The sequence below is a fragment of the Hibiscus syriacus genome, unplaced genomic scaffold (assembly GCF_006381635.1).
Source record: "Hibiscus syriacus cultivar Baekdansim isolate YM2019G1 unplaced genomic scaffold, ASM638163v2 tig00112107_pilon, whole genome shotgun sequence".
Lineage (NCBI taxonomy): Eukaryota > Viridiplantae > Streptophyta > Magnoliopsida > Malvales > Malvaceae > Hibiscus > Hibiscus syriacus.
In genome coordinates, this window is record NW_024063254.1 from 104,884 (window position 1) to 125,154 (window position 20,271).

Below are 20,271 nucleotides of genomic sequence, written 5' to 3' on the forward strand. Positions count from 1 at the left end.
AAGGGCATTTGGATATGATCCATAAAGCATGCTCGTGTTGAAAGTTATCCATTTTCAGGGGTCACTTAAATTTGAGTAACAGAGATTAATGTTGAAGCTATATTTAATAAAAGGGATAGATATTAAATTTATAAATGAATTTTGATTTGTTGTAGTTACATATAAAATTTTATTGTCTTTAGTTTTGATTCAATCGTTTACATTTAAATAAATTTATTTATTTATTTCGTACTGGATAAAAATAATTATGTGAATGTAATATATAAATTTCAAATGGTGTTCATAGATGATGGTGATAATAAATTGTAAAAATTATATAAAATTAATATTTTATGTATAAAAATACACAAAATCATTGAGGTTGTTGATAAAATGACCACGGAATAATTCATTCATTCAAAAAAAAATTAATTTTTATTGTCAAGAATGGGATTCGAACCCATGCCCTTTCGGACCAGTACCTGAAACTGGCGCCTTAGACCAACTCGGCCATCTTGACTTTAGATGCTTCTTTTTGCTGTAATATTTTATATAGCTTTTAAGTTTTTATTTTCCTTCCTAAAGTATAGTCTCAGAAGATCAAAGAAGTAATATCTGTAGATTCATCCAATGAAATGCGTTCTCTTTTCCATAAACAAGTTCATACCCAGATCTATTGCACTTGTCATGAATGTATATCAACTCTAGCTTCCATTGAAGCCTCATCCATTTGCAGTGTAGAAAATGATGAGACAAATCCAACTTTCTCTAATGCTTCTAACCTTTTCATTGATGACAGAAGATCAATACTCTCTTCTATCAAAAGCCCCAAATTTTTACATGCCCATTGGCTTAAAACATCAAAACTTCAATCCAATATCATTGTTACAAATATTTTGCTTGATGGGCTCTGTAAATGTGGTTCAATGGAACAAGCTGTTAAACTGTTTGATGAAATGCCCGAACCAACCGTAACTTCATGGAATACTATGATCTATGGGTTCAATTACAACAGGTTGTTTGAGAGTTCTTGGTTATGGTTTCGAAAAATGTGGCCTTCAGGTTCGGAACCCGATGAGATTAGTTATAGAAGTGTGCTTTCGGCTTGTGTTTCTATGCATAGTACTAGGTTCGGCAAGCAGGTTTATTCAGTTAAGATGAAAAATGGGTTCTTTTCGAATGGATACGTTTGTACTGGAATGATTGATTTGTTCTCAAAATGCCGTGCCTTACGGGATGCTTTGAGGGTGTTTTATGACGTTTCGACTTGTGAGAATGTGGTATGTCGGAATGCTATTATATCTGCAGCTGTTAAGAATGAAGAAAATTGGGTTGCTTTTGATCTTCTTGTTCAAATGAGAAAGCAGTTTTTGATGCCTAACAGTTTTACCTTCTCGAGTGTTTTGACAGCTTGTGCTGCACTTAATGAGGTTGAGATCGGAAAAGAAGTTCATGGATGGATCGTTAAATGTGGCGTTGAAGATGTCTTTGTGGGAACTACCTTGATTGACTTGTATGTCAAGTGTGGACACATGGATGAAGCCGTGAAGACATTCTCATGGATGCCTATGCTAAACGTTGCTTCTTGGACTGCTATAATTTCTGGATTTGTGCAGAAGGGTGATTGTGTCAATGCCCTTGAGCTTTTTAAAGAAATGAGATATACAAATGTGGAAATAAACAGCTATACCGCTACCGCTGTAATTTCTGCTTGTGCTAAACTAAACATGATTGAAGAGGCTACGCAAATCCATTCGTGGATTATAAAGTGTGGATTTTTTATGCTTTCAGTGATACAAGCTGCGTTAGTCAATATGTATTCGAAAATAGGATTCACTAATATGGCTAACATAGTGTTTAAAGAGATGGAAAGCCTGAGGATTCCAGCAGATACATTAGCTGTGTTGATTTCTTCTTTTCCTCAGAAACATAGTTCTCACCACGTAATTGAATTATTAAGGAGAATATTAAAGGAGGGTGCAAGACCAGATAAGTCTTGTACTTCTAGTGTCTTAAGTGTGATAAAATGTATAAAACTGGGGAGGCAGATGCACTGTTACATTATTAAAACCGGGTTGATCTTCAATCTTTCTGTTGAGACTTCTCTTTTCACAATGCAATCAAAATGTGGTAGTTTAGAAGACTCATTAAAGGTATTCCGGAGTATGCCTGTCCATGACAATATTTCATGGGCTTCAATGATCGCTGGGTTTACAGAACATGGCTATGCAGAAGAAGCTGTTCAAATGTTCAGAGATATGAAATCCGAAGGCATCAGACCTGATAAAATAACTCTATCTGCAATTCTTTCTGCATGTTCATCTCTTTATTCTCTGCGTAAAGGCAAGGAAATTCATGGGTATGCAATCTGTGCAGGTCTTGGCAATGAAACACTTATTTGTAGCACACTTGTAACTGTATACTCAAAATACAGAGCAATACGATTAGCAAGAAAGGTATTTGACATGCTTGTCCCAAAAGATCTTGTATCATACTCGTCCTTGATTTCTGGGTATGCACAAAGTGGTTTAGTTCAAGAGGCAGTGTTGCTTTTTTGTGCTATGATGAAGTCTAATTTGGCTGTAAACTCTTATACACTTTCACCCGTCCTTGGGGCCTGTGCATTAACAAATGAATCAGGCATTGGGACTCAACTGCATGCACTTGCCGTAAAAATGGGCTTAGTTTCAGAAGTTTCTGTTGGAAGTTCACTTGTTACAATGTACTCTGAATGTGGGAGCATTAAAGATTGTGAAAATGTATTCAACGAGATTGCTAAACCTGATTTAGTAGGTTGGACAGCTATGATCTCAAGCTATGCGCAGCATGGAAAAGGTTTAGAGGTCATAAGAATCTTTGAGCTCATGAAGAAAGAAGGAATCAGCCCTGACTCGGTAACTTTCATTAAGGTTTTATCTGCCTGTAGTCATAGTGGACTGCCTGTAGTCATAGTGGACTGACTGAAGAAGGTTACTACTATCTAAACTCAATGGCAGAAGACTACGGAATTCAACCTAATTACCAACACCATGCCTGCATGGTTGATATTCTCGGTCGGTCTGGGAAACTGAGAGAGGATGGGAAAGTTTTTAAACAATATGCCTATTGAACCTGATGCCTTCATATGGGGAACGCTACTTGCTGCTTTTAAAGTACATGAAGATGTTCGGCAGGCTGGCAGCAAAGAAGTTCATCGAGTTACAACCTTGTAATTCTGGAGCTTATGTTTCCTTATCTAATATCTGTGCTGACATAGGTCAGTGGGAAGGAGTCCTAGAGATCAGAAGCTTGATGGAGGGAAGTGGTGCGAGGAAGGAACGGCGGTCGGAGTTCTATGTGAATTTTGATGCAGATCACTTTCTATTCTATGTTGGGTTGTTTCGTGCTATTTGAGCTGAAGTTCCATACTTTCCCAGGAATTGACCCATTTTCAAGAAACTGGAGCTTGCTTTCTTGGACAAGGAACATGCCTTTCTTGCACTCTAGTAAAGGTATGCCAATTTATATTTTGAAATCAACTTTCTACTTTAAATAATTTTTATACATTGGTCTTATGGTCTTATATGTACTTGATCTTTTTGTAACTAGAATGTGAATGCAAGTTATGATTATGTGTCCAACATAGACATGCTAATATTTTTTACAAAGATTTTCATGTATTAGAAGGTTTTTGGTGGATTATATACCTATATCCGAATATGCATTGACACGAATATTTCAAGAAAAATAAAGAGTTGAAGTAACATAGACTCATTATCATGCTATCATCTGTCCACAATTCCTTCAAAAGTTAATTTGTGTGTGTTGACAGATCACATCATGGAGAAAGACTCTCATAGTTCAAAATGAAGGTTACATTTTCAACTCGAAACTGAGGCAATAGCTACAACAGCACATGCTAAGCTGCCGGGAGCAAACCTCTATCTTCAACTTCAAGGCTATAAACTGTTTAAAGTGTAATCATTTACTTCAATATGGTTTAAAAACATTTTAAAAATTTTATGGTTCAAATCAGCAATAATATACAACCCCCTATATAAATCATATGATATTACCTACTTTGAAGCTTCTTTAGTAGCTTCTTATCTCTAACTCCATCATGAAGAAGATCATATGCATAATAAGTTATATGTCCCCTTTTCAACAAATCTTCTACAACCATCTTAGGAGCTGCAATTTCCTTCTTATCTGACTCAAAGATGGTGTTCACAGTCTCAGGAACTATGCCCTTTTTTACCATCAGGTGGATCAGACCAACTGCATTATGAACTTTATTCTCTACGCAAAGACAGTTTATAACCCGTCCGAATGTTGTTGAAGATGGAAGGAACCCTTTCTCAACTTTTTCCAGAAGGAAATCATAACCCGAATCGACTCTTCCTGTTTTGCAGAAGCCATCAACCATGACACGATAAGTGTAATTGTCTGGGATACAACCATTTTCACCCATTTCATGGAAAAGCTTTTCAGCCATATTAATCTTTAGCTTCTCAGAAAAGGCATTAATCATAATATTGTACGTCGCCGTTGTATGACAAACCTTGTATCTTTGTTCCATTTTTCTAAACAGCTGATAAGCTCCGTCCAGGTCTCCGTTACTGCAAAATCCATGGATCAGCGTACCAAAACTGACAATATCAGGAGAAAGACCCTTATTTTCTATTTCCTCCAGCAAGTTCATTGCTTCGTTAACTTTACGAGCTTTACAAAGGCTCTCAATAAGTATATTGTAGGTGATTATATTGGGAACACACCCTTTCTCCATCATGGTTTTAAAAGTTTCCATGACATCTTCGGACTTGGAAGTTTTGCAGAGGCCATTCAGCACCGAGTTATATGTGATCACATCAGGAATAACACCATAGCTCCACATTTGATTCAGAATCTCGACTGCATTCTCCACTTTCAACTGCTTACAGTATCCATCGATCAACGTATTAAACGTAAAAATGTCAGGAAGGTAACCTTTCATGATAGCATCATTCAGCAAATTATTAGCATCAGAGACACATCCCATCTTGCATAATCCATTTATAACTATATTGTAAGTCCATATGTTGGGACTGCAACCATTTCCCAACATCTCATTCATCAGCTGCAAGGCTTGCAAAATGAGTCCCTGCAAAGACAACCCTTTGATAAGAGTGTTATACATAATAATATTAGGCTTTAATCCTTTCCCCAAAGCCTCATTAAATACAGCCAAAGCACGGTCTGTCTCACCATCCCGGCATAACCCATTAATTAAGGAACAATAGGTGAACTCATCAGGAATAAAACCCTTGAAAATTGCATCATTGAGAATATTATCCGTATTTTGTATCATGCCCAATTTGGAATATCCATCAATGACAGAATTGTAGGCAAAACCATCCGGCTTCAGACCTTCGTTCACCATTTTATGCAAAAATATTTCGGCTTCTGCAACCTTGGCACTCTTACACAAGCCACATATTAAGGTATTGTATGTAACAACATCTGGTTTCATACCTTCCTCAGCCACACCATTCAATAAACTAATGGCCTCATTAAGTGCTCCTTTTTTGCAAAGCCCTTGGATAAAGATATTGATTGTAAACAAATTTGGAGATACTCCCCTCTTTATCACCTTATTCAGCAGCTTTTTACTTTCTCGAACATTACCATTCTTGCAGAGAATGTGTAAAAGTTTATTAAATGTAGTGATATTTGGAGAAATTCCGAGGTTAAGCATCTCATCAAATAACTCACATGCTTCAGTGTGATGGTTCTCTTCAAAAAACCCTCCTACTACAGTACAATAAGCAGCTGCATTTATCTCACAACCTTGCATAGGCATGTTTCTTAGAAGCCTCAAAGCAGCATGAGGCCTCTTCGTCCTACAAAACGACTTTATCCTAATCGTGAAAGTGTACACATCGGGAACAATCCCTTTATCTCTCATTCTCATATACACCTTGTGTGCCTGGTTGAAATATCCGTGTTCAACCAAAACATTCATGATTGCATTATAAGATAGAAACGTCGGCTCGCAATTATAAAAATCCATCCTCTCAAACACATCGATAGCTTCTTGAACTTTCTGTTTGCGTCCATAATTTCTCATGCACCCGATATAAACTCCTTCGAGGAGACTGTTATCGACATTCAGTCTCATCTCTAGCAGTACTTTCTCCATAGACTCGAATTCCCCATGAAACCCAAGCTTGTCAACCATGCACTTATAGGTTACCAAAGTGTGCTTGAATCCATCTTCTTTCTTTACTGCATTGAACATTTGAAGCGCTTTGAGTGGATCCCTTTGATATTTCAAAACTGCAGCTACATGTTTAGGAAGCAAAGCAGGACTCATTCCGAAACGAAAATCTAACACAATATAATCATATTCAACCCCATTAAACCAATTAACATTTGAAGGTGTTTAGCTCTGCCTTTCACATAGAGCTTCGGATTATCCTAAAACAAGAAAAATAGCACAAAAGGATATGATCATCAATTTGCAATTTGAAAAACCCAATTCAAAATTAGATCAACTCTTTTCAGTAATGAAAAGCTCTAAAGTTAAACGATCGGCAGTAGATGGAATTTCTTTAAGCTGAATATTGCATAACATTTGAAACAAGTAAAATAAGCAAATGGGTTCACAAATTTCTATTCTTTTCTCCCATTTTCCCCAGGAAACAAACAAAAGCGGCAGTGCCATAACCACTTCATATTAGCATAGACTAACAAAAAATTGAAACAGAGCATTAGAGGAAAAAGGATACCTGCAAATGCCCCCCAAAAAAAAGTTGCTGCATTTGCTATGCCCGAAACATCCCAGAAGAAATTCAACTCCAACTCGGATTGCCGTGGTGTTTTATTTTTTAGGGTTTTACAAAAACAAGGGGGAAAGGGCAGCGGGAACACTGCTTCTCTTTCCATGTTAGCATTTTACAGAAAACAAAGCAAAGATAAAACATAGATACATTCAACAATGGACGGTGGAGATGGCCGAGTTGGTCTAAGGCGCCAAGATTAAGGTTCTGGTCCGAAAGGGCGTGGGTTCAAATCCATATCTCCACAACCCATTTTCTTCTCTCTGAAAAAAGGACAAATAATTTTACCACTTAATCAAGGGGTAAAATTATATATAAAACATGTTATTCGATTTCAATTATAAAATATATTTCTTAATACTAAAAAATCAAAATTAGACATTGGCTGTCTGGTTTTAAGAAAAACAGTTGAAATTATGGATTTTTCAACATAATGAAAATGAGAACAATATTTTTATTTAATTTCAATAATATTTAAATATCCATCTCTAATTATGATTATAGATGTAAATATTTTTATATTTAAACTTTTTTTTTAACTTTTGATTTTAAATTTTTATTAATAATTTTACATTTTTACTTTATTCTTTTTTAATCCACTGAACTTGAATTTGATTTTTATAGAAATATATTATTTTTTATAAAGATTTGATATGTGTAATTTTAAAATTTTATGTCTTAATCTTTATACTTTTATTTTCTTATAATTTAGTCTCGAAGTTATAACAAAACAATTGAAATAAAGTTATATACAGTTATCGACGGTTCGTGATAGCATTCTTCTATTTCTCTAAAATATTTTAAATAATTTATAATTACTTTTTTCATCCAACATATTCCCTAATTAAAAAGGGTAAACTATACATTTAGTATTTAAATTATTATTTTTATTTCGTTTTGGTATTTAAATTTTATTTTTTTAAAAGTATACTAACGTTTAGTTTAAATTTTATTATGATATCTTGTCGTTAAAAACTTAACAGTGATGTTGACGTTTAAATTTAGTATCACCATAAAATAATATACATCAATATTTTTTTTAATTTAGGTACTAAATGTGTAGTTTATCCTTAAAAAAGTGATGAAATATGAATGGTCAATTAAAGCCTGAGGCAAGTAGGACCTCATGATAATCAGCATATATGCTTCTTAAGAAGCCAAGCGATCTCCCCTTCTTCTCTGGCATTAACAACCAAAGCTCTTGGTAATCAGTATCTCTGCTATCTTTCCTACCTGTGCCCAAACCTTTAAATCTCCTCCAAACTTGAGATTATGGATGGCCAGAAGAAGAAACACACCACTCCCGGTGAGGTCTCCTTTTCTTCTTACCTTAGCACCGCCGAAGAGATCTTTGTGCATAAGTTTGCAGAGCCTGGGATTAAGCATCCCCAGGTTGCCATTGGACGATTACAAAGAAATAAGAGCCCGGTGGGTGAAATTAGAGTCTTCGGAGCTGAAAAACACTTCGATACGAAACTCGGTGACATCAACGACGACGAGGATGACCGGCAGCGCCAGATGGGTTCACGGTGGCGGCCCGGGACACCGAGTGCGAGTTCCGAAGCGAGTTGGAGTAGTCAAAGTGTTTTGTTACGAAGTTTCATGAGGGATCGATCCTTGAACAAGGAAAAAAGGGTTGATGGAAGGAGTTTTTTCTCTAATCTTAGCTGCACCGGGTCTTGTTCCAATGGGAAATCTGTTCACGTCGATCAAATTAACGTTGATCGTGGAAGGGTTCATGCTAAAGAAGTGAGAAGGAAATTGATTCAAGTGAAAGATGTGTTTCATCAGAGGAGTGTTCGATCTAACAGAGAAGCGTGTTTTCCGAAACTCGAAACACAGTTTGATGATCCAAGGAAATCACTCGAAGTGTTCGGATCCACCGCGATGAAGAAAGGGGATGTAACCAAGAACCTCGAGAGGAAATTCTCGATGTTAACTTGGGATGCCATCCCGAATGCCCCGACTGCTCCGAGAAGCAGTCGGGCGAACGATGATGTCGAGAGTAATTGTAGTTCTGATCTATTTGAGATCGATAACATATATGGCGATGCTCTAGCGTCCGATGGCAAGTCTAGCTGCATGTCACCATATGCACCGAGTGAGACCAGCGTCAAATGGAGCGTCGTCACTGCCGGAGCAGCGGACTGCTCGTTTGTTTCGGATTATGACAAAAGGAAATCGAAAACAGTCAGTAGAGTGGCCAACACCACCAAAGAGGCACAGAGAAGTCGATCAGGTGGGATATTGGGGTGCAGGAGTCACAAAGCAGCCATGATCGCCGAAACAGCTCACACACGAAAAGAAAAAATGAAGAGTCCGAACACCATAGATCTTAACAAACTATTTCCGTAAAAATCAATGGTGATCAAGGAAGAAGCTAGGTGAAGAATGTTTTCTATATGAACAAAAGTTTTCCTTTTTCGTTATGTAATTCCTCATCAAGAATATTTGCATGTATATAGCCCTTTCGACGTACTGATTGTGTCTCGCCGGAAAGTTGAACAACAATGGTCCATATAATGTCGTGTCACAAAAATGCACAACAGCGTGGGAACACAAGAGGAGAATCTGAATTTTGCTAGGAAAATAGACCGAACTTTGTCCAATCACTTAAGTTTCCATTATTGTTATCATGATTTTCAACCATGGGGACATTCATGTTTTGGGAGCTTTATCAAAACATTGAGCTTTGCATTGACATTTGATTCCTCCATTTCGGAACTCAAAGATCCAAAAGCAAGAGGACACGAGCATCGGAGAAAGTGGGCATTTATTTTATGTCGTAGAATGTATATACGTTGGCAATAAATTAAGAAAATTATAAACAAATATTATCATATAATCACCTGGTACTATTATAAAAAAATGATTCAGCCATTTCCTAGCAGCTTAAGATTTGGAATTTTTGACAATTGCTTGATGTCTTGTTGTTTTCAAACATTGCTTTGCAAACAATAGGATGAAAAGTCGCCACAAGGTCGAAAAATGTGGCCATATCATCACCAAACTGTCTCTTTCTACTTGTCCATTTTGTGGGTACAATGGAAAGATGGAAGCTTCAATGGTGTTTTCAAATTTAATAATCAAAACTACCAAGAATGTTGCCCACAATGACATGTTTCTTATCAAATATAAATAATATGTTTTATTTTTTAATAATATGTGATAATTACATAGTAATATCCGTTTACAATCTTTTTTAACCATTAATATTGTCCACACACTATATAAACATAATTACTTGAATTTATGATCTTAAGGAAAAACAACACTAAATGATACTATTTAAACATATACAATTATTATATATGTATCAAATATATATACATGTTTATTAATCGTCATGAATTCGAATTTATGATGAGATTATGAAATGAGGATATTACACTATAAATGCACATGAGATTAGAGGGAATGAGGGGTTGTCTATCACATCCGTTCTTAAAATATCAACATTATCTTAAGCAGTGTGTGGGTTTAAAAAACATGTCACTGTTGAGATAAAAGATAAGGGTTGAGAAACATGTCACTGTTGTTCTCTAGTCCTAACATCAGCGTAAACTGATAAGAAGAGAACACAGACAAAGGTGTTGTCGGAGAAGCACAACATTACAAACAGATCGAAGGCCCATTGCATATAGTTACTGAATGTCTTCAACTCAAAAGACATAAGACGGTTTACTTGAACCGTCAAGATTGACCCAGTTATATGTTTTTCCGGCAAAATTGGTGAACTGATGTGGTGGAAAAAAAATCCATTATATAAGATGTTGGAAATTATTATTATTTATTTAGTGTGAATGTTATCATGTATATTAAAAAATGTTCAAACGATACGAGGATTCTTGGAAGATCGAAGATGCATAGATCAGTCAACGACTTTAGTAATATTGTATCATTATCAACTGTCGGGTATGCATGCAATTAAAGCCTAAGGAGAAGTCGCTGTATCGTTAAGACATCTTCCCGAAGTTGTAATGTCGTTTGGATGTTTGAGACTCTAAGGAAAGGTAGATGATTGCTTCTAGTGAGTATAGATCTTATAACCTAAGAGAACATGAAGAAACAAAGATGAGCAGTTTGACAAACCGATCAAATATATTTATTCGTAATAAAAAATTAATAAATTAATTTATTTTCTTTTAAGATAATTTATTACGATAGATACTTTTATAATGAACCGCACATATATTTATATATAATATTAATATCATATATTGATATACATTATAGACATAAAAAATAAAATTATAAATATTTAATAAATTTTATTAAAATAATTTTTTAAATTACTATACTTTCAAAAGTCATAAAATGAGCATCAAAATTTGGATTTTATTAGAAATTAACACCAACAGTTAAATATTGTTATCAGGACGACGTGACATATTAATAAGAAATATCTTATTTGACATTTCAATTGTAACTAAAATATATAATGTTGAACCTATATTTTGATATAATAATTTTAGGGTAAATTTTTTGGACTTAATTGAATTTGTTCAAAGTTTTCAAAAATAATTCAAAGTCCATTAAAATTAGAATTTGAACACAAAACAGTTTTATGGGTAAGCAGTATCGGTATTGTTCTTACAGTACCGATACTACATGAACAGTATCGATATTGTTCATGTGGTATCGTTACCAAATGTAAGAGAATTATCGATACTCTCTTGGTAGTATCGATACTACTAGTTTTATATGTGTTCAAATTTCAGAATGCAAAATTGGTACCGATACTCAAGAGGTACCGATACTACTTTACACAGTAATATCGATACCATGAACCCTAGTATCGATATTGATCGAGCCCAACGGTCTTAACAGCTAGATTATTTAAATATTGCAAAGGTAGTACCGATACTCATTAAAGGAGAATCGATACTCCCTGTTCTAGGTAGTTTTGTTTTTGCAGAAAATTCATCCCCAACAGCTAGAAACGGCCACAAACTCATTCCAACATATAAAAACAAGTTGAGAACACCTGAAGAAGATTACAACACCTATCCAAGCATTATAGATCAAGAGAAAAACTCTTTCACTCTTTATTTTCCTTTTCTCTTGTACATATGTGTTTTAGCTCATTGCAAATCTTTAATTTGCCTCTCTAATGAGTTTAATTATTGTAAACACCTACATTTGTGAGATTTTCTTGTTTACATCTTTCAACCTTTGTAAAAGGGAAATTGTTATAGTTTAACCATTGAAAAACTAAGGGTTTTGTAAATGTTACTCTTGAGCCGAGAAAAATAAATAACAAATTGGTGAATTTGTTAGAAAATCCTTAGTGTGGAGCTAAGACAATGGATGTAGATTTGGTTTATAAGTTGAACCACTATAAATCATTGTGCAAATTATCTATCTCTTTTTACTCCATACACAAATTTTCAAAAGGTTAATTCATCATCTCTTGACACTTTTTCAGTTGTTCAATTGAGCTTCATCAATTCTAACATATAACATGTCACATTTTTATTAGTTAGGATAATAAACTATAATTTATGTATCATTTATGAAAAAATAGTTATTTAAATAAAACAAGATATAATTTAGAGATGGACATCTACATTTAGTCGGTTGATCAGGTCACTTATATTTGTTCTCTCATATTCTTTTAGGTCATGAGTTCTAGACATACTATGAGTATTGTCATTCTTTCTTCTAGAGTATCCTTTCATGTTTCCTCTAGGTATAATTAGATTTAAAATTTATATATACGTGTGTGTAATTTAGAGATTGATTTTTCAATATTTTGTTAGAAAGATGAAATCGCTCCATTCAACAACAATGAATATAGTCCGAAATTAGAGCAATATGAATACATGATCAGGCTTCCGTACAATCCAGGCTTGCCTGTCTATGAACAAATGAGATATTGCAGACATTAAATTAGCTGACCCTATTCTCATATGTAATGAGGTAAGGGGAGGTAGGATAGTAAGCTGCCCCTAACGTCAGGTTGAGAGCAGCTTTCGTGGGAGACCTCCGACAGTCAAAATTATGAATTAGCTACCGTGAGACTCGATCCCACTACCACAAGGTTAAGAACCTTGCGCTCTTACCAACTGAGCTGGACGGGCATCAACATTCGAGTGACCGAAGTTTATTCTTTTTCTTTAAACTGCTGATGACATTCGAGTGTAGAAAACTCCCACACCTCCTGATTTCCGCGTTTCACACAATGCAGCATCAACATTTATTTTAAACCCCCTTGCAATGGAGTTTTCCGGTAAGAAATCCTAGTCTGTATAATAAAATTAAAGAAGCATAACTAAGTTTAGAATGTTTTGAGGTTAAAATAAATAATTTAAGAAATACTCGAGAATATTAAATGTATAATAATTTAGAATAATAGGGTAAAATAATTTTAAAATTGAGAATAAAAAATTAATTTAAAATAAAAATAATAATAAAATAAAAGAGAATTGAACAATTGGATACCCATTTAAGGGTAATTTTGTGATCCGGGTTCAATTCATAAACCCATGAAAAATAGTGGGTCAGATACTCGTTCCATAAATTCAAGCATTTTTCTCTAAAATATCCGATAATTTTAAACTGTGTTTATGGATTGACGGATCAAATATTTTTAAACACTTCCAGTATGAATGCTAAAATACCAATAAAAATCAAGAGAATCACCTGACATTTTTAAGAAGAAGTATGAAAGATACGACATTTTTAGAAAGACATAGAAAACCCAACATCTTCCACGAATTGTATGTAGTATAGACATAAACCTGATAAAAATTTTAGAAATCAACATAAAGATTCAAAGAATAATTTATGTGTCTTTGGATATCGATAAATAATCGAAGCATTTTCCATGAAATAGTGTAACAATAACCCTGAATTTAAAAATTATTTTTTATTGTTTACCCAGTTTCAAGGTTTTACATTGACTAATCTGGACCGACTTACATCGCATATATGACTTTGATTAGTGGGTGAGTTTCCTACAATTTTTTTTTGTATAAATAAAAACTCAAACTCAAAACTTTATTTTAACGATATTAAATTACTTACCCTTAAAGACCTTAAGCCTTCCCGAAGACGTGAAGAAGATACTATTGTATATCCAAACATGGAGGACAAAGTATGGAGAATCTCTATCATCGAATTTTCAAAACTACCCTTAAATTTCGTCATGCAAATGACAATAGTGCCATTATTTTCCAGCTGTCATAGTCCTATTGATCCATCATATATCCCAAAATATTCCCTTATGGAGCAGATACAAACTCTCAAAACCCTAGCATTTTGTCCTCTCGCTCTCGCACTGTTCTCCCTCGTCGATATCAAAGGAGAGGGGAAAATATTAGGGTTTTAGAGACAACAGAGCGAAATAGGCAATTTTTAGGTTAGGGTTTTGATTTTTCATTGTTTGTCTGTAAGAAAGAAAACAAAATGGTGGCAGACAAAGGAAAGAAGATGAAAGTAGCAGAGAAGGGAGAAGAAGAGAAATCTGAACAAATCGATGGAGACCTCATTCTTTCCATCGAGAAGCTTCAAGAGATACAAGACGAGCTCGAGAAGGTCCAATTTTCTCATTCTCATTTCACTTTCAGTTATATACCCGTTCATGATTTTTCACTCTTTGTTTATGGTTTATGAGAAATTTGAAGAATTATGCAGGAAAATTTTGGATTTTCTCGTGTTTATATGGGATGATTTTAACTGTGCATGTATTTAATTTTCTGTAATAACAATTGTGCGTCAATGAAATTAATGTTTATAACTGTTTCTTTGATTATTAATTGCCGTACCTGATCAACTTTGTATGCTGGATCTATCTGAATTATTGTGGACTAGCTTAATTGTTTCCTTCTACGAGTTTAAGTGTCCACTTGCTTTCTTAAACACGTTTTTTGAGAGGTCACTTTTGGGTATCATGTCTTGTTGCGGAGAAGGTGTTAATGCGGGTTGTTAATTTCTGTATTTGATCGGCTCCCTATGTCGTATTTATGTTCTGCATTTTTTTGGTAGGAAGCTTGAGTCCCTTGATTATTCTCTTCCATGTGTTAAGTGTCTCCTTCGCTTAGATAAACAGTTTTTGTTGGGGGCGGGGGTTTCTTTACACTTTTGTCTTATTGTAGAGGTGTAAAACTGGATTGTCAATTTCTATACCTGATCAGCCTCCTAAGTCAATTTTATGTTCTGCATCGCATTTCACTACATTGCAAAAAGCTTGAGTCCCATAATTGTTCTCTTCCACTTGATTTAAAGAGTCGTTCAACACATTGTTGTAGGGGTTTACTTTAGGATATTATGTCTTATTGCAGAGGTGATTTAAGTTGGATATGTTTTCTTTGAGCTTATTTATAGGTGGTAAATGGTTATACATGGTATTTCTATTTTTAAATTTTTGTTTCTTTTTTGGTATTTTGTAGATCAATGAGGAGGCGAGTGAGAAAGTTTTGGAAGTGGAGCAGAAGTACAATGAAATACGCAAGCCAATTTATGATAAGCGGAATGAGAAGATTACGTCGATACCTGATTTCTGGTTAACAGCTGTAAGTGGTTCTAATCTTTCCTATAAGTTTAGGGATTTTTTCTTTAAGGCTGTCTCCATGTTGAGAAGAAGGGTTTTAGTTGACTTTTGTTCTTTATGTACAGTTTTTGAGTCATCCTGCTCTTGGTGAACTTTTGAATGAAGAGGATCAGAAGGTTTAATATCACTTCTTTCCCAAACTGAAACTGGTTCTGCACTTCTATTATTTTGCTAAATTTATTTTTGGTTCCATTTATTTATTTATTAAGAAGTGTTCTGGATTTACCTGATATATTCTAGTTAATTGCTTTCTTATTCATTCATTCTTCTTATTTTCAACCTTTTGTTTCTTGATAGATATTCAAGTATATTAGCTCACTTGAAGTGGAGGATTTTAAGGATCTGAAATCTGGCTACTCCATTACATTTGTAAGTTCATTTATTTTTCCTTTTCTTATCTTTGTCTGTAAGTAACTGAAGTTGCACTTGATTTCTTTTTATTGCATTCCACTTTTGGTACAAGAAACATTTAATCATGGTCTAATCAGTCATCACAATTTGTTGACAACTGTTATTATATCTTTTCAGAACTTCGATCCCAATCCATACTTTGAAGATCCGAAACTTACGAAGACCTTTACCTTCCTTGATGAAGGAACCAAGATTGTTGCCACCAAAATCAAGTGGAAAGAAGGCATGGTGAGGGTTTCTTCTCTTATCATGTCAATTCATCTGACATCTTCTTGTTATTTGTTTCCCTTGGTTATTATGTTAAATTAGTTTTCTAAATGTTAAGGGCTTGCCAAATGGAGTTGATCATGAGAAGAAAGGAAACAAGCGCCAGTTTGCTGAAGAAAGGTTTGTTTATCATATCCATCAATATATTGTTTCCCCAGTCTGAGGACATAGGTCACATAAAACCTGAGATTAGTTTCTCTGTAATGTAGTCACTTCATTTTTCTTTTCTCAATAAATTTATTGAACTTCAGCCTAGCATCTTATAAGAATATTATACACTGGATAAATAATTGTAAAGGAAAGGAAATGATCTATGTAAATTTTGTTTGGATATTTAATATTCGCAAGGGAAAGGAAAGTTAAGGAATTTTTACAAACTTTGGTTAAACACTGGAAAGGAAATGAATTATTTTAATGATTTTTTCAATTATACCCTTTTATAAAATAATTGATGTGAAAGTTGAAGGGTAAAATGAATATTTCATGTCTTTTAAAATATTTCTTTTCATTTCCGTAGCTTTTTCCCAAATTGGGGTAACTAAAAACTGAGGATTTCAAGGGAAAATAAAGGATATTCAACTCTCTTTCCTTTCCCTTGCTTAAATGAATTTTTTTTATACAAACAAGGGAAAAGATCTTATTTTCCCTTACTTTCCCTTGTGTTTGTACAATCTAAACTTAGGGTTAGTTTTTTTCATGAGTCATCTTCCTTTTGTTATATAGAGCCAAACCTTGGCAGATTGAGTTTCCTTTTTTAGTGCAGAGAAATTAAGATTACACATGCATTACATATTTTCTAGTAAAGTTTTATTTATTGCAATTTCTTGGCAATTATTCACTTATTTTGTATTGTGATTATAAATAGTATGTATTTATACATCATTTTTACTTTCTTTTTAACTTCTAACATGCTAGGAATTTGCTGTTCTGTAAAGTTTGGGTCACTTATGCCATTGTCTTGTATTTGATTTACCCTCTTTCATGTACTGTGCAAATCATCTATATATTATACTAAAATTATTACACGTGAATGCACAGCTTCTTTAGCTGGTTTACTGATGCTCAACAGAAAGATGACATGGATGAAATTCATGATGAGGTAAACTCTATATGCATGCGCCGCATGTATGTAGTTTTTCCTTCATTTCTTATTTTGTTAAAGAGCCGGTCTAATCCTTCACTTGATAAACACTACAGGTGGCAGAGATTATCAAGGAGGATTTATGGCCCAATCCCCTTGCATATTTCAACAATGTAATTTCCTTCCCCTGGTTTTGATTTATACCATTAACTTAAGATCATCTTTTGCTTCCCTTGTTAATTTTTTCGTAACTTAATGCAGGATGCTGATGAAGAAGATTTTGATGGTGATGAAGAGGTATATCATCACCTTCCCCCTATTTCTTTCAAAAACTTAATTCATACTTTTCCTGTACCCATTTGTTCTAGGATGTTCCCTTTTCATGATAATGGGATGCTGTTGGTTTTGTGGTCTTTATTTTAACTTTTTTGGTATATTTTCCAACAAAGAATGAGTATTTTGTTCCATCTTCATTATAGATATGTTTGGAGAACATGCTTATTGGAGTTTTGCTTGTAGTTAAAATGTAAATTCATCTGTTGAATCATGAATTGCTAATAACAAAAATGTGAAAATAGATGTTGATTACTAGGGTTTTAAGGGTTTATCGAATGCTTGGAAAGGAGTAATCCTTTTACTTCGAAGTATATGCTGATGAGGATTTAATTGCTCATTTTCTTTTTCTGGGGTGGTTGTGAGGTATGGTGACATTTGTGTGAGATGTACTCGCTAGAGCATGCAGCATGAATTTGCTTTGTTTTACCTGCATTTGGACTTCAAACTTGTGTATGTGGTTAAAGTATTCATTGGTATAACTGGTTGTTCTTATAATCATATAGTTATGGAAGAGGTTGCAGTATCTATACGGATTTTGTGGTGATTTGAAAGCATCTGAGATGTATTTTCTCACAATTTGAGTGAATATGTGTATGCTGATAGCAAGCTTTCCTAAAGTCTGCAGTAAGCATGTTTAAGGGGAATAGTATAATTACGACCGAACCTTTACTTACAGGCCAAACTTGTTTCTCCTCTATCTCATTTCCGTTGACAGGGAAAAGATGACACTGATGACGACGATGATCAAGATGACGAGGACGATGATGATGGTGAAGATGATAACTGAAGTAACGTCTGGCCTCTAGTTATATAGTAGTTGCTTGCTTTGCGATCAAGTAAACTTATGTAAAGTTGCTAAGGTTATGGGGAGGATAACCATTTTTAAGGTAGCTTTCTCTGCTGGATAAGCAACTGGCATTATTGCCAGCGTAGGTTTGATTTTCCCTTTTTTCTCTTTGGTTTGATCTGTCGTTTACCTTTTTCTTAATCATTTTGTATGTTTTTGTTTTTCTGGTTTCCTCCCCCATGGTGACATGAACTGATCTGGCATGCGCTGGTCTATAATCTATACTTTGCTTTATAATATGTATGTGTGATCAAGTTTTTTTTTTGCGTGTCCAAAAAGATTAGAAGTTTCTGTGCTTTGTTCCAAAACTGTTCCTTTACCCACAGGCCCCAATATTTGAAGATTATTTGATGATGGGTCAATGTGATGAGTGAAATTAGAACCATTAGAGATTTAACTAAGATATGCGTCTCTGTTCCTCCATTAGTATGTCTCCATTCAATGGACGATTTGTAAATGCCTGATCATCTGAAACCGATATCTTCGGAGAAGATGACGAGTCATGGAAGTCATTAGTAAGGTGAGTCGAGCTCAAATTATAAAAAAATTCAATACAAAATTTGATGCAAGATCCGGATTCAATTAGGCTGGATTAAGCTTGTTTATTTGGAAAATTGAACTTGATATTCATGTTTGGCTTTGGAATTGGTTGTTTGTCCTTGAGCTAATTTGAGTGAGATTGATAGGTTTCATGGCATTTTCTGATGAAATGGACATTGGATCCACTTCCAAGAGGTCGAGAATGAGTGGATAAAAATTTTAAGGTTTAAAGATCATCTAAGGCCGATGACAACCCCTAGTGATCGACAACGTTGGTGAGCAATAATTGTTAATATGAGATTTTGATCGGATTTAAGGATCAAATTTATATTTTGTTTAAAATTTAAGGGTTAAATTAATATTTTATTTAAAGTTTAAAGATGAAATTAGAACTTAGTTCTGTGTACTAACATTTTATATCATTAAATTGGTTGAAATTAGTGACTTGATGATTAAAATAAATAAATTGTTAAAAATAGATGATTAAAACATATTTTTTATATAAAAAAAGAATGCTTAAAAAAGAATAAAACTGAAACAGAATGACTATTCTTATAGTTTAGAATTCAACGTAGTATAAAAAATATAGTTTAGAATTGAAAATAAATAAATTGGTAGAAATAGATGATTAAAACATATTTTTTATATAAAAAAAAGAATGCTTAAAAAAGAATAAAACTGAAACAGAATGACTATTCTTATAGTTTAGAATTCAACGTAGTATAAAAAATATAGTTTAGAATTGAAAATATGAAAGAAGAGCATCCAAATTAGCCGGCGGATAGCAAGTCATTGGAATTCATACGTTTTTTCTCATTGGAATTTATGAAGTCTTAGAATTAGGGTAGCGGAGTAGTATTGCCTTAATTTAGGTTTTAACCCTTTTGACTTCATTTATTTCTCGTAGCTTGCTATCGTTGACTTCTGTGTATCATTCTCTTCATGTTTTATCTTTTTAAATTTAGTTGGGTCTTACGTTTCTGTCTATATGCAGATATTTTTACGCAGAGATTTATTTGCATGGATTACTTCTAATTACAGACGCGTATACGAAGACTGCATATGAAGAGTGTTCAACTATGTATTTATTTATTTATTTATTTATACATGCATTACATTTTATCTTTATTTTTAATTTTCTAGCTGCCGGAGGTCTTCCACGGAAGCTGCTCTCAACCTGGCGTTGGGGGCAGCCTACTACCCTATCCTTATTGCATATGAGAATAGGATTTTATTGTCATCGATAACAAGTCAAATCAAAAGCGATCCATCCATCATAAACATGTTTCCAATCTTCGCTAAAGATTGTTTGTCTGTTGTTTCAGCAGCAGCCTAAATTGGCATCTCCAACTTCCGGCATATATATATATATGTTTACATTTATGTTTTGAAAACATTTGCCTTCATGAATGTTTAACTAAATTTAGGGACGGTAATAGGTAAGGTTAGTTCGAGTGTT

At 34.1% G+C, this 20,271-nt stretch overlaps 3 protein-coding genes, 1 non-coding gene and 1 pseudogene across 4 annotated transcripts; 3 read left to right on the forward strand and 2 right to left on the reverse strand.

Annotated features, from left to right (window-relative positions):
• Positions 1–418: 418 nt before the first annotated feature.
• Positions 419–499, reverse strand: TRNAL-CAG. The gene has a single exon. It is a non-coding gene; the product is annotated as a tRNA-Leu (tRNA).
• On the forward strand, positions 460–3,372 carry LOC120174465 (annotated as a pseudogene).
• A 574-nt stretch (positions 3,373–3,946) lies between these two features.
• Positions 3,947–6,394, reverse strand: LOC120174453 (putative pentatricopeptide repeat-containing protein At1g74580). The gene has a single exon (XM_039181294.1). It carries the CDS (start codon positions 6,308–6,310, stop codon positions 4,031–4,033), a length of 2,280 nt encoding a protein of 759 aa, XP_039037225.1. The 5' UTR covers positions 6,311–6,394; the 3' UTR covers positions 3,947–4,030.
• Positions 6,395–7,965: 1,571 nt separating this feature from the next.
• Positions 7,966–9,480, forward strand: LOC120174457 (protein PHYTOCHROME KINASE SUBSTRATE 3-like). The gene has a single exon (XM_039181297.1). The coding sequence runs from the start codon at positions 8,049–8,051 to the stop codon at positions 9,129–9,131; it is 1,083 nt and encodes a 360-aa protein (XP_039037228.1). The 5' UTR covers positions 7,966–8,048; the 3' UTR covers positions 9,132–9,480.
• A 4,517-nt stretch (positions 9,481–13,997) lies between these two features.
• LOC120174460 (NAP1-related protein 1-like) lies at positions 13,998–18,537 on the forward strand. Its single transcript, XM_039181299.1, has 10 exons — positions 13,998–14,315; positions 15,170–15,292; positions 15,396–15,446; positions 15,628–15,699; positions 15,859–15,969; positions 16,067–16,128; positions 17,047–17,107; positions 17,206–17,262; positions 17,351–17,386; positions 18,141–18,537. The coding sequence occupies exons 1-10, from the start codon at positions 14,187–14,189 to the stop codon at positions 18,210–18,212; spliced, it is 774 nt and encodes a 257-aa protein (XP_039037230.1). The 5' UTR covers positions 13,998–14,186; the 3' UTR covers positions 18,213–18,537.
• Positions 18,538–20,271: the final 1,734 nt, after the last annotated feature.

What these genes read in the sequence shown, in the direction of transcription:
- LOC120174460 (XM_039181299.1), top strand. Translation starts at nt 14,187, where the DNA reads ATGGTGGCAGACAAAGGAAAGAAGATGAAAGTAGCAGAGAAGGGAGAA. An exon ending in TACAAGACGAGCTCGAGAAG is followed by an intron (nt 14,316 to 15,169) that starts GTCCAATTTTCT and finishes GGTATTTTGTAG; the next exon opens with ATCAATGAGGAGGCGAGTGA. An exon ending in TGGATGAAATTCATGATGAG is followed by an intron (nt 17,108 to 17,205) that starts GTAAACTCTATA and finishes TAAACACTACAG; the next exon opens with GTGGCAGAGATTATCAAGGA.
- LOC120174457 (XM_039181297.1), top strand. Translation starts at nt 8,049, where the DNA reads ATGGATGGCCAGAAGAAGAAACACACCACTCCCGGTGAGGTCTCCTTT.
- LOC120174453 (XM_039181294.1), bottom strand. Translation starts at nt 6,310, where the DNA reads ATGAGTCCTGCTTTGCTTCCTAAACATGTAGCTGCAGTTTTGAAATAT.